The 13,483-nt window shown below is 35.7% G+C and overlaps 1 protein-coding gene across 4 annotated transcripts in view; it reads right to left on the minus strand.

Annotated features, from left to right (window-relative positions):
• The window catches only part of LOC106876580 (glutamate receptor 2), a 737,813-nt gene that overhangs the window by 510,744 nt on the left and 213,586 nt on the right, over positions 1-13,483 (minus strand). For all 4 annotated transcript variants that reach the window (XR_001410261.2, XM_014925186.2, XM_014925185.2 and 1 more), the window contains exon 2: positions 6,502-6,639. Coding sequence is in view for 3 of the 4 variants with exons in the window: in XM_014925186.2 (XP_014780672.1) it covers positions 6,502-6,639 (138 nt within the window). In the remaining variant the exon portion in view is untranslated. The remainder of the gene's footprint in view (positions 1-6,501; positions 6,640-13,483) is intronic.

Here is a 13,483-nt window from a genome sequence, read left to right on the forward strand (position 1 = left end):
TGTGTGTGTGAGTGTGTTTGTCCCCACAACATCGCTTGACAACTGATGTTGGTGTGTTTACGTCCCCGTAACTTAGCGGTTCGGCAAAAGGAAGCCGATAGAATAAGTACTAGGCTTACAAAGAATAAGTCCTGGGGTCGATTTGCTCGACTAAAAGCAGTGCTTCAGCATGGCCGCAGTCAAATGACTGAAACAAGTAAAAGAGTAAAAGAGAGAGTATATTATCTCTGCAGATATTGGTATTGCTTCTAGAGAAATGTCACAAAGACATGCACAACCGAGGTATAGTGAATTCTAGTCGAAGCAACTTCGCACTTTCTCATCCCGATTAAACTGCTTTATGAAACACCCAGAACTGTAGGCCTTCTGTAACACAAGAAACTCACAGTTCTCAAATAAACTAAAATTTAATAACTTCAGTGTTTATCCAAATCCAATATACGGATAGCTTGATGAGGAACGTAGAAACTATGCAAACTCAAAGTAAAGCAATTATACACCAAATATATTACCGTGTAAGTTAAACTTCATTTAATCCTTTAATAAAGTTTCAGTAAAACGATTTCTACACCCGCACGTATAGATATATGTATGATTAAGGAATCTGTATTTCTAGCATTGTCCAGTTAATAGATTTATCAACATATAAAACTGATTTATCACTTTATAGCTGCGGTGGAATCCTTCATCAATCATACAGATCTGTTGAAGTTGCCAACAAGAAGAGACAACAGGGATATCTAAGTGAATTTATAAATTGAATAGTAATATCCATCAAATTCCACTGAATGTAGAGAGTGATGTGGTGGATTCACCTGAAATGTTTGAAGGCGAGCATTTTCCGTTCCCTTCTGGCCAAACTCTCAACACCTTATTTCAGTATTTCTTGAGGAGAAGAGGAATGTAGTGGAGATGCTGATAAGACAGTAATCGCTTGATTTCGTTCCTGAGGTTTAATTTATGGATTAAATAGTAACGTTTGGAAACTATGTCCAGGCATGCTTATTTATATATGACTTAATCTCATCGGTTTCTTTTGTCTGTTTGTTTGTTTTTTGCGTATATTATATTGGTTTGTTGTGTTATTGTAACGATAATGATGGTCGGTCTCATATAACTATTTAATCCTGCAATTAAAGTTGCCTGGCCCTGAGATGGTGCGTTGTTTATAGTGTTTTTGTTATTGTCGTTGCTGATGTTGGTGGTGATAGATAGACAGACAGACAGGCAGGAATACAGAGAGAGAGAGAAAAATACAGACAGGTAGTTAGATAGATAGATAGATAGATAGATAGATAGATAGATAGATAGATAGATAGATAGATAGATAGCCATGTGATGGACAATTTTGAATTATAGTAGCAGAGATATTTTAAAATAAAGAGGTTTCCTCTTTCTACAATATTACGCCAAAGTATATATAATGCACATATGTATCATGATGGGTATATACAAATACATGCATACACACATTTTCACTTCTCTATGGCAATGCTAGGGTTTATAGTTATCTGCTATATACTCGGTGCTGCTGTCACTAACAAAACATCACATGTTTTCGTCATCCACTGCGCAACCGTTCACCCATTTGTTCTTCAGAATGTCTTCCAGAATTTAAGAATGTTTTGCCCCCAAATGGATTGATTATACGTAGCATATGGAATTATGTAGCTACTCTTTTTTTCTCCATGGTTAAAAATCACATTATAACCAAGCATGCTTGTAAATATCGTACAGTCCCGATGGTAACCGATATAAATCCTAAAGTTTATTTTCTATTCTTCAGATGCAGAAATTACTTCACTCAACTATGCATGTCATCGTTCGATGGTATTTTCTTTTTTTAACGAAATTCTTGTAAAAGAAAAAAATGCTTGAATGATTTTGTTTGTGTGTATTCCTGTATTGTGTATGATAACATTCATATATTTATTTACTAATTTGTACATGCCCAAATTCTGCCGAGGTCGACTTCCCCCTTCCATTCTTTCGCGGTCGATAAAATAAATACCAGTTGAGTTCAGGGGTCGATGTAATCAACTAGCCTCCTCTTCTGAGCTTGTTGACTTCGTAACAAAATGTGAAACCAATACTTAATAGTCAGAATATGAAAACAGATAAATTTAGACACATTTCACTTGATTAATTTGTAATACAATAAACAGAAACGTTACATCATTCGAAATGGAACCGCTTTTACCAACATTATCGTGTTTCAGCATGTAAGATGTGGCCATGCTGTAACACCACTGTTATAAAATATAACTTTACACAATATTTTCATCAAATTGAGAAAAAGTTAACAAAGCTGATACACAAGATTATTTTTCCCCACGAAGCAAAGATGGTTATTTGTCCTCTAATTAGGGATTATCAAAACCAGAAACTGTTCGGATTGATTCTTTATTATTTTTACTTTATTTTGTATTATTTTGCTTTTGCTGTCTACGGAGAGATGAAGCGTGTGGTGAAAACGCTGCAATTGTTTATATATATATATATATATATATATATATATATATCCCTGAAGAGAAGATTACATCTTTATCAACATCACTTATTCCTTTGGAAGAAAAAACCATTTGTAATCTTCGAAACATATGTCGGAAATAAACGAATTCATTTAACATATGCGTATTACTCCATTTATTAAATTTTATATCTACATATATATATTTGACTTGAATTGAACCGATTTCAGCTCATGAGTCCTCGCCATGCTGGGGCACTGCCATTTACCATTGCTACATAACGTTTCCTTCATTTTGGAACTTGACATTTGGTGCATCAGGGAGTTTAAGGCCGCTGCCTTCATTTGCACTTTTTGTTGTGAAGTTGGTTCATCTGGGACTCTTGAGGTTAAGAGATCAAGTTTCGTCTTGAGGGAGGGTGCTAAAGAACTGTGATCCTTTAAATTCCAGGTTGTTGCAATATCTTGTCCAAATTTTATGGCAAATTTGGAACCATTGGCACTATGCAATGGCGCGTTGTTTTAGCATATATATATATATATATATATATATATATATATAGAGAGAGAGAGAGAGAGAGAGAGAGAGAGAGAGAGAGAGAGAGAGAGAGACATTCTTATAGATACAAAGTGCTAAGATATTCTACATAAATATGTCGTATAACTGCATCACGATTATTCTGGTACAAATTTATTTTTATATTTTCAACATCTTATGAACGTATCAACACAACGATACTACAAATAAACTCCATAGGTCTGTTATGATCAAAGAATGTTTATACCACTCTGGGCTGCTTATATATTTAAATATATTGAAATCTAACACAAATACATACATGTAACAATATTTATATTTCATGTGTTTTATTTTTCTGTTTTCCTTTGAATTATTTTTTTAAATAAAAATTATTTAGATTAGTTATTTTCCTTCTATTGAGACAGATTGATAATTTTATAAGCTTTTACTTTTTTCATTAGTCGCTCTTCTTTTTCTTCTTCTTTTTCTTCTTCTTCTTCTTCTTCTTCTTCTTCTTCTTCTTCTTCTTCTTCTCCTCCTTCCTCTTCTTCTCTTTCTTCTTCTCCGCCTTCATTTCACCTTCTTATTTTCTCTTCTTTCTCATCCTCCTCTTTTTTTTCTTCTTCATCGCTATCATCATCATCATCATCATCATCACCATCATCTTCTTCTACTTCCTCTTCTTCTTCTTCTTCTTCTTCTTCTTATTATTATTATTATTATTATTATTATTATTATTAATTTCACTGTCTCCTTTCACCTCCTACTTCTTATTTTTCTCTTCTTTGTTTCTGTCCTTGCTATCATCAGCATCATCATCATCATCATCATCATTATCATCCTTTTCTCTTCCTCTTCCTCCACTGAACCCCCTTCTCCTCCTCCTCGTCCTCATCGTCGTCATCCTCATTATTATCGCACTCAAACTATTGCATGCTCATTTAGTCAGAAACAGTTCTATCTTGAAGTTAAGTCATAAACAAGTCTGTAAACATGGACTAGCAAATTTTCGCAGATCAACAAAGCTTTTCTCAATTCCAATATAGTTCAGTCACTTAGGGACCAACTGTCGCGTTGTGCTAAACGTACCAATTGCCAGAGGAACAGCATCCACCTTTCTGGACTTTAATCTCGTCATCTCTCTAGTTACATCCTAATATTTCTTAATTTTCTCATTATATCCATTCAACTATCGCACAGGATTGTAAAGTCAACGATTTTACATTGTTTCTTCTTTCAGTCTTCTCTGATCGTAATTAGTTTCTTCAATTCAATAGTATGTTCAATCTCTATGGAGAAATCCCATAAAATCTCATAATTATTATTCACCTCGACTGTTTCACACTCGCGTCCATATCACTTTTCGGTTGATTCAGACTGAGAAACCAAAGCGAAATTATTATTTCTTTCTAAGATGAGAACAAGACCTGAAATTTGGGAGCGGAATGTACTCGATACATCGACCTCAGTAACTGCGGAGTACTTGTTTTATCGTCTTCTAAATAATGAAAAGCAATGTCGGCTTTGGCCGTATTGGAACTCAGAACGTAAAGACAGACCAAATGCTCTTGTGTATTCTGTCCGACACGCTGAACAATATGTCGTTTGCCGTTACGTTCTGAGTTCAAATTGCGCCGGGGCTCACTTTACTTTTCATCCTTTAGAGGCTGATAAAATAAGTACCAGGTGAGCAATTCTGATGATATACTTGATATACACCTCCCCTTCAAATACTGGCGTTATGTCAACATTTCAAACCCGTATTATTAATCGATAATGAGTTATTCATGTATGTTTTCAAATTGTTCTTCGAAGCTTTAGATTTTAGCAGATGTCCGTTTCACGAAAAATAACTGTGGTGTATTTACATTCACATTACACCATAATAGAGTTTGAGAACAGTCGTTAGTTTTTAAATAATTACATATTTTTCTCTTTACATATTTTGATATTCCTCTTCAAATTTAGCGTGTTGATAGATGACCCGCGCTTTTGAAAGAATAAAATCAAACACAGAAAAGAAGTTTCTAAGCAGAAACAAACACAATCTAGAACGGAGTTTAATGACCACACAAACATGGAAATTATAGAAAACGAAAACAAATAATAACATTTCAGTAAAATACACGTAGCATTAAAAGACGTTTGACAATAACAATACCATATACTTACTTGATCCAAGAAATATGTGATGTATACAAAAATAATCTTATCGTTCCCCAGTTTACACAAAAAAAGTATTCTCTTCACATAAACCACTCCGGGAAAGGATAAATTGATTGGGAGAACTTACTCACGCGTTTATCCCCACAACACAAGGGCAACAGCGTTGCAGAATCTAACACTAAGGGCTTGAGAATAGAGTAAAATAACTGTTTTGCCTAGCCTAAGAGTTTCTCTCTGTTCCTTCCAGGAAACAACTGCAGACAGCTATTGCAGATTGGTTGAGCAAAATCTCTGTTAAAAAGAGCGATAAGTCGAATGGTGCTATATACATCATCTTCAAAACAGAAAACAGGTGAAAGCACAAGCATTACGAATCACACCAGTCTCTACACTATTTCCACAAAGTTTGCAGAGACGAAACAGAAAGGTCAGTATCATGAGCATCGGTTACTGATCAATCTCATGATACATTCCGGGAAGGTAGTTAGTGCTGATGGTACATTTGGCTATATTAGTTCCGACGAACATCACATGGTGACGCAAATCTGTATGTCTCTGTAACATTCCAAAACAATTTCAGAGTTAAGTAAAACTTGAAATCGGAGCGTCTTGGACAGAAAGTCCAGTTTTTATATTAGTGGCCGTAAAAGCTGTTTAAGTTTTGCGCAGAAGCTTGAGAAGAAGAAAGCAACACCAGCTGCAAATCACGAAGCTGCTGCTGTTGCTAAGAGGGATGGGGATACTTGTGTATCACGACCATAAGTCCTTGGGTTCAATTCTCGGACCGTTCTGCTGTTGAACACGGTACTTCATTTCATTTTACTCTGCTTTATTTCAGTTGAAATTGAGGAACAATCGACCACTAGAGTAGCTTTCCATCCTTGCTGCTGTCAAAACATTGATGTTCCCGGGAGACAAGTTTGCATAGGGCTGCGAAGGCGTCTAGGTCTTTTCGTGACTATTAGACACCGAAGCTTCTAATGGAAGCAGGCCACTAACTACAATGTCATACACTCATTCGAGTGACCACTGTGTGCGTGCTTGTGTGTGAAGAGATTAAGAGAGAGAGAGAGAGAGGGAGAGAGGGGGGACACGGGGCACTCCTACGCTAGGGTATACTCGACCAGCACTGAAACACAAACACACACACGTAAACATACACACACACATAAGCACATATGTGTATATTGACTCCATCTCAATTTTCTTCTCCTCCTCTCCTCTGCCTTCTCTTAGAGACTATTCATGCATTCTTCAGCTTTGTCGCTCTCTTTATCTCTTCCTGTCCAGAAGTGAGTTGAAATTACAATTACAAAAAAAAAAAAAGAAAAGAAACAATACTTACTGGCACTGCTAAGGTTATAGGCATCAGAAGTATCGATTATATCAACAGTTTCTTGAATTATCATATGATTGGCTTTCACGTTGGTTCGCATGGCATAGCGAATAGCTGTGGTCAGTGTATCGGTGTCGAATATACCACCTGTATAACAGAAGGGAGTTTAATATTAGGTTTGAAAGATGACCTAAAATTAAAAGTATATGAACAGAAAAGGATTTAGAAGAGGAGAGAATATAACAGGCATATTTTGAAATAATTTTTTTTTTTTGAAGAGCGATATTCGGAATATAGAGAATTTAAAATGGTAAACATAAAGCTGCAGACCAACTGCATTGGCAAAACACAATATTTATGCACATATTCAACCTACAGAAAATAGTACGACAAAGCAGTGCAAATATATTTCATCGATTGCCTAAGACTTTCTTTACACTCCGTACAGTTAATAGCTTTAATAGTTCAATGAAAATGTATTATCTTGGGAGACGGGACTGTACATCAAGGGACACAACTCCATTTCATCTTTCCCACTTTTCTATTTTCTTCCTTGTCCATTCCTTGATATTGCACTCCATTAACTCTTACGTGGTCTTTTAACAGGATTTTGTCCAAACATGGCTATATTCAGCAGTTGTGGAGTGTACAGCGTCGTGGTTACATAGCCAAACATCTGAATTTTTCTTCTTTTACGAAACAGAAGAGATTTGTTGTTCGTACCAACAATTTCTTTTCTGTATATGAAAGGCGAAATAACTTTCTATAAGATTTCATTCCGCATGGAAGAATTTCCCTTCCATTTAACATCAAACATCCATAGTTATCACCCATGAAGGGCAATCGAACGATTGCTATGATTACTGCATTTTTTCTTTTTTGTTTGTTTATTTATTTTTTTTTTGTCTTTTTTTTATAACTTCCAACAAGGTCTAATTTTGCTAAAACTACCATAGCTGCTTCAATGCGATGCTTTTCCTCTTACTTTGATCTCGCATCTTTTGTTGTTCTTATCAAATATTTAAATTCCTCAACAAGCTTTTGTGTCTGCCCTGCTATTCTAATTGAATTAATGATCACCTTTTTTCCTTTTACTCATTAGCATTACTTTGCATATTTTTTTTACATTTATTACCATTCCATATCTTCCTGAAGTTTCACCAAGACGTGTTGTTTCCTTTCTAAGTTTTTCTTCATTAAGTCCTATTAAATCAATTATCGACAACTGAGGAAAATTCTATTATCCCGTACTTAATAAGTCTGCTTTCCTTTAATGATAACGATAATATTAACAATTGCTTATAATTAAGGAAATAGGGCAATAGCTTGGGGAGGCTGCAAGCTAGTCGATACCATCACCTTAACGTTTGACTGGCACTTCATCCTATCGTCCCTGAAAGGATGAAACGTAAATTTAGCCATAGTGGGATCTGAACTCAGCTCATAAAGACTGGAACAAATAGCAATTATATCAATAATGCTTTCAACTATAGGCCCAAGGTCTGGAAATTTTAACGATTATATTCTACGATACGCACAAAGCCTGAAATTTGTGGGGAAGGGTGATAGTTGGTTATGTCAATTGGTACTTGTTTCATAGACCCAGAAAGGATGAACATTAAAGTTCGAGCTTGGTGGCGTTTGAACTCAGAACGTAAAGACTGACGAAATTTCGCTAAGCGTTTTGTCCGGCGTGCCAACGATCCTGCTAGCTCACCGCCTTAAAGATTATGTTAATAGTAACGTCTAAGAAGCAAAAAAGATTACCCGGTGGGTGGGAGTATGAGGTTGAAATAAACAGCAGTCTCGTGTAGATCAGTTGGAACAATAACAACTCTCATATCTTTGGTGCTTTACTCATTGTAGAAGTCAATGATAACACAGGCAAAATACCAGAGTCGTGAGAGGGTTATTTTCATTCCAACTAATCCAATCCATAGTACTGGAGAGGTGCTTATTTTACTGACCTCCCTCACCTGGCGACATTGGAACACGGCACAAAACGGGGCGTGACTAAATATCGCAAATCATTTTGTATTTTGTTTTTGTGGTGTGTTTTACTTCAACAATGAAATTCAGTACAAATTCGACACAAATCTGAGTGCTCTAAGGGTTTCTTAAGTTGACCACAAATATACAATATTGAAAAATCTGCATTACAAGATCTAGTTTTCTTCTTTTTTGCTTAGTATTATCAGTTGCCAGTCACTGAACTTCTTTTACAAACCTCAAGATCTACATAGGGATAGTGCTAACTTATTGGGCTATACTTCTATTATGCTTACGTTAACCGAGTGGGAATCTTAGAAAGGTTAAGTGGATTAATTACACAATGTAAACCACTTAACACTCTATAGTAAGTCTTAGATACGCACTATTTTTCCTCTAGCTACTTCCTCCCTTCTAAATACGATAACCTACTTTCCCTGGTGTAGCATTCTTATCGTGTCTCTCCTCCCAAAATCCACAATAAACATTTTACAATAAACACTTGTCGGTCCTAGGAACGCAAGCCCCTGAAACTTGGAGTTCAAGCTGAAGAACGGTACCGATATTCTTCTGATTAATGAATATTATGGAGAAAAAAAACAGTTAGCGACCGTGCATACATACACGCACACAAGCGCGCACATACACAAACACGTACACATACAGATCTCATTTGAGACAAACAAAGAAAAGACAGATGCCGTCAAGTGAGCCGAACTACTCATCCATTTCTTAACGAGGTTTCGCGTTACTGGTTACAAAAAATCGGTTTTACTATTTCCGTCAGTGAAAATTGTTTTTGGCAGTGTTTCATTTGATAATCGAATAGAATTATCTCCCCTCGTATCGCACGCCATTACAGCAATATTTGTTACTAGAGGCTGTCTAACTACCGTTAAATAACATCCAGTAATACAGCAATTCTTCTTTGCTGATTTCTAGAAGAATCCATTGAATTATGAATAGTAATTAGCTATAAAGTAAATTATTTAAAAATTTACTGTTCTGCGATAAATGGCAGAAACCATATGGATTGCTATTCAGACCCTGATCAGCCCTTCTCTACTGTGATGTAGTCCTTAACGTGGATGTAAACTTTGAACCATGAAACCAGGTTACAACCGCTGATCCATCATAACTAGAACCCTACGGTGACCCATTAAAGAGCTTGTAGTTCCAACTCTCTCGTAACTTTCATAAAATTTACAAGTAGGAACTCAATATATTGGTACTATGAAAAGATAGTCGTTATAAAGTATAAAAATATCTAATATATAAACGGTTTATAATATCGAAAAGATTTATTTGTGTACTCGTAAGGAAATTGAAGAGTTTAGTTGAAATCGTTAACCAATCTAATGGGAATTAGCAGAGAAAAGTTTTAAGAAATTCAAAGCGAATGATATTAAATAAAGATATTATATCTGTTCAGAATTCTCAATTGGTTCCAACTTCTGACCTCTGGCACACATTAAACGCAGAATGTGGCATTGTGCAGTAGACTGTATCAAAATGCACAATATTTAGCTGTGATGAGGTATAAATCATATGATCTTCAGATAGTCATGTTTAATGAAAGGGAAAACTACTTCGCACTCTACTGCACCGATATTTATTATATTCCTCCAATGCATTTACATATACAGCCAATATTTATTCGCAGAAAATTGCATATGTGTACATTCATCTCTCTCACACTTTCTCTCTCTCTCAGTTTCTTTCTCTTTCCTTCCCTCCATCTCTCTTTCTCTCTCTTTCACCTCAAAATCTACCTCTTTTATTCTCTATCCTTACCTCTCTTTGTACGTGCTTCTATATGTATATGTATATACTTCTACATGTGTGGGTGTATGCGTATGTCTGTGTGTGTGCTTACACACGCAGACAGACGTGGGCAGGCTAATATATGTTTAATTATATATATGCTTACTTACATATTCGATTTATAAACAAGTGTGTGTGTATATGTGTCTGTGTGTATGCATATGCGTATACTTAGATGGGAAAGGTGTGAGGGAAAATCGATTGATAGATAGATAGATAGATAGATAGACAGACAGACAGACAGACAGACAGACAGACAGACAGACAGACAGATAGATAGATAGATACACTGACGGACAGACTGACTGAGAGACAGACAGATATATAGGTAGACAGACAAACGGACAGACAGACAGACAGACATACAGACACATAGACAGGCAGACAGACAGATAGATAGATAGATAGACAGACAGGCATACAGGCAGACAGGCAGACAGACAGATATACATACATACATACATGCATGCAGACAGACATACAGACAGACCGACAGACCGACAGACAGACAGATAGATAGATAGATAGACAAAGATAAACAGACAGACAGACGGATAGATAGATAGATAGATAGATAGATAGATAGATAGATAGATAGATAGATAGATAGATAGATAGACATACACACACACACAGATAGATACATACATAGATAGGCTAACTGACTGATAGAGACAGACAAATGATGTGCGCATGTAAACTAGTGAATCGTATTGATATTTGAAAGGTAAGAAGCTACATAATAGTCGGGTCATTAGATAAGAGGCAATTGTGGATATTTTCTGCTATTGAAGCAGAAAGCTGAGGGAATTGTGGTGCAAATCTGAAGAACTATCGTATTTGGTGTTGACATAGACGGCTTTCACACATCTACATGCAGTAATTTCGATTTGTGTATTTAGTGATGGATTGGGAAAGAATGTTTATGCGCTTGTTTAATTGTACGTGCGTCTCTGTATGGGGGTATGTAGACGTTGGTGCTTGTGTTTGCATAAGAATATCTTTAAACTATGCGTTTGTTTCTGTCTGTATGCTGTGCATTTGATACATGTCTAATACTCCGTGACATTCCGAAATATATGCATGCGTGTATATATGTGCGTGTATATATATATATATATATGTATGTATGTATACATGTATATATGTGTGTGTGTATATATACATACATACATATATATATATATATATATACACACACACACACACACACATATATATATATATATACACACACACACACACATATATATATATATATATATATATATATATATATATATATATATATATATATATATATATATATATATATATATATATATATATATATATAACATGTATTGTATATATTGTATATAAGTAATCATGTATATATGTGCTTGTGTGTATGCATATATACAGCATATATATATAATACTGTATATATGCTTATATGTATATATGTATATAAGACAGAATATATGATTATATGTATATAAGCATATATTCTGTCTTATTAATATATATATATATATACATATATAAACACCCACACACATATGTATATATATATTCTTATATATGTGTGTGTGTGTGAGGGTGGTTGGTTGGTTGGGTGGTGGGTAGGTGATTGTGTTTGTGAGTGTGTGTGTTTGTGTATGTGGGTGCACGCGTGTGTGCATGTATGTGTGTGTGTGTGTGTGTGTGTGTGTGTGTGTTTGTGTGTGTGTGTGTGTGTATGTGTGTGTGTGTGTGTGGTGTAGTATTCAATCATCACAACTGCTATTTCGTTTCGGAAGCCAATACAATTAAATATCAAACGGAACAATTTACCTAACAGTAAATTTGTTACTTCTTGTAGGGTGTCCACGCTGCTGTAAGCGCAAACACCATTTTGACGTGTCCTCTACTTAAGATGTTACATGTCACACACGACTATTCTTCGTTTAAGCGTAAAAATATAAGAGCGAATTCGACTTTTAAGGATTCACCTTAATATTCACTCCTTTTCCTCTCAAACGTAATATTTATACATATGATATAATCAAATTTTACATTTTGCACGAAGTTAGAAATTTCTGTGAGAAAGTGTGAAATCGTTTGTATGAAAACTATTAGCTTCCCTTGTGTATCTTGTATTTGTAGACCCTTGAGAGATAAAAGTAGAAATTCAACAAGATTGAATTTTAAATCAGAACATGAATAATGCATTATACACCGGCCCTCGATCTGAATGATTATGTTGACTCAGTAAATTATTTACAAAGTTCATTAGAATTCCGCAATGCAGGATTTGGATGAGATTTGTTATTGATTCATTGGACTTCGTATGTTACTGGTACATTATAATTGTTCCTGGATGTTAAAAGGCTTTTATCGACCTTGAATATAACAAGGGCGGATGTAACTAAATACTAGAATTAAATTGATATTCACCCTCAAATAGTATTACACTGAAATACCAGTGCAGTGTGTATAACATTTATAATGTATATATATACAGACAGACATGGACAAGTAAAATTTTATCTCGGAGAATTTTCTCTCTTCCCAAAGGAACCTATTTATTGAATATAAAAAGCATACGGGAATTTATTTTTTTTTATATTTTTTTTTTATAGTTTCAGCTTAAAGCTGCGGCCATGCTGATGCACCACCGTGTTGCTACACTGTTATTACAGGGAGCCTCTTACAATATGTGGCACTTGGTGAAGAATGGAGTTTGATTCAGCAACCCTCATTTGCACCTCCTGCCGCGAGGTAGGTTCATCTGGGACTCTCGATAGGAAGAGGTCCAGCTTTGATTTAAAAACTCCTACACCTACTGTGTGCAGATTCCTCGGGCTCTTTCGGAGAATATTAAAAAGCTGTGGGTCCCTGAATCCCAAGCTGTTGCAGTAACTGCTCCTGAAGCGCGATGGCATTGCTGGGATCGTTGGCACTATGCAGTGTCGTCCCGTTCTGGCATTGGTGTAGCTTTCAATGCCAAAATTTGGCACGATTCCTTCCAGGATCTTCCAGATGTATATTACTGCATACCTCTCCCGCCTTCTCTCCAGGGAGTAGAGTCTTAGCTGTTTCAGCCTTTCCCAGTAGCTGAGCAGTTGCAAAGAGACAATCTTCTTTGTGAATCTCCTCTGGATTGCTTCAAGGTCTGCTGTTAATTTCAGACTGGTGGGTGACCACAGCTGTGAGC

The sequence above is a fragment of the Octopus bimaculoides genome, chromosome 1 (assembly GCF_001194135.2).
Source record: "Octopus bimaculoides isolate UCB-OBI-ISO-001 chromosome 1, ASM119413v2, whole genome shotgun sequence".
Lineage (NCBI taxonomy): Eukaryota > Metazoa > Mollusca > Cephalopoda > Octopoda > Octopodidae > Octopus > Octopus bimaculoides.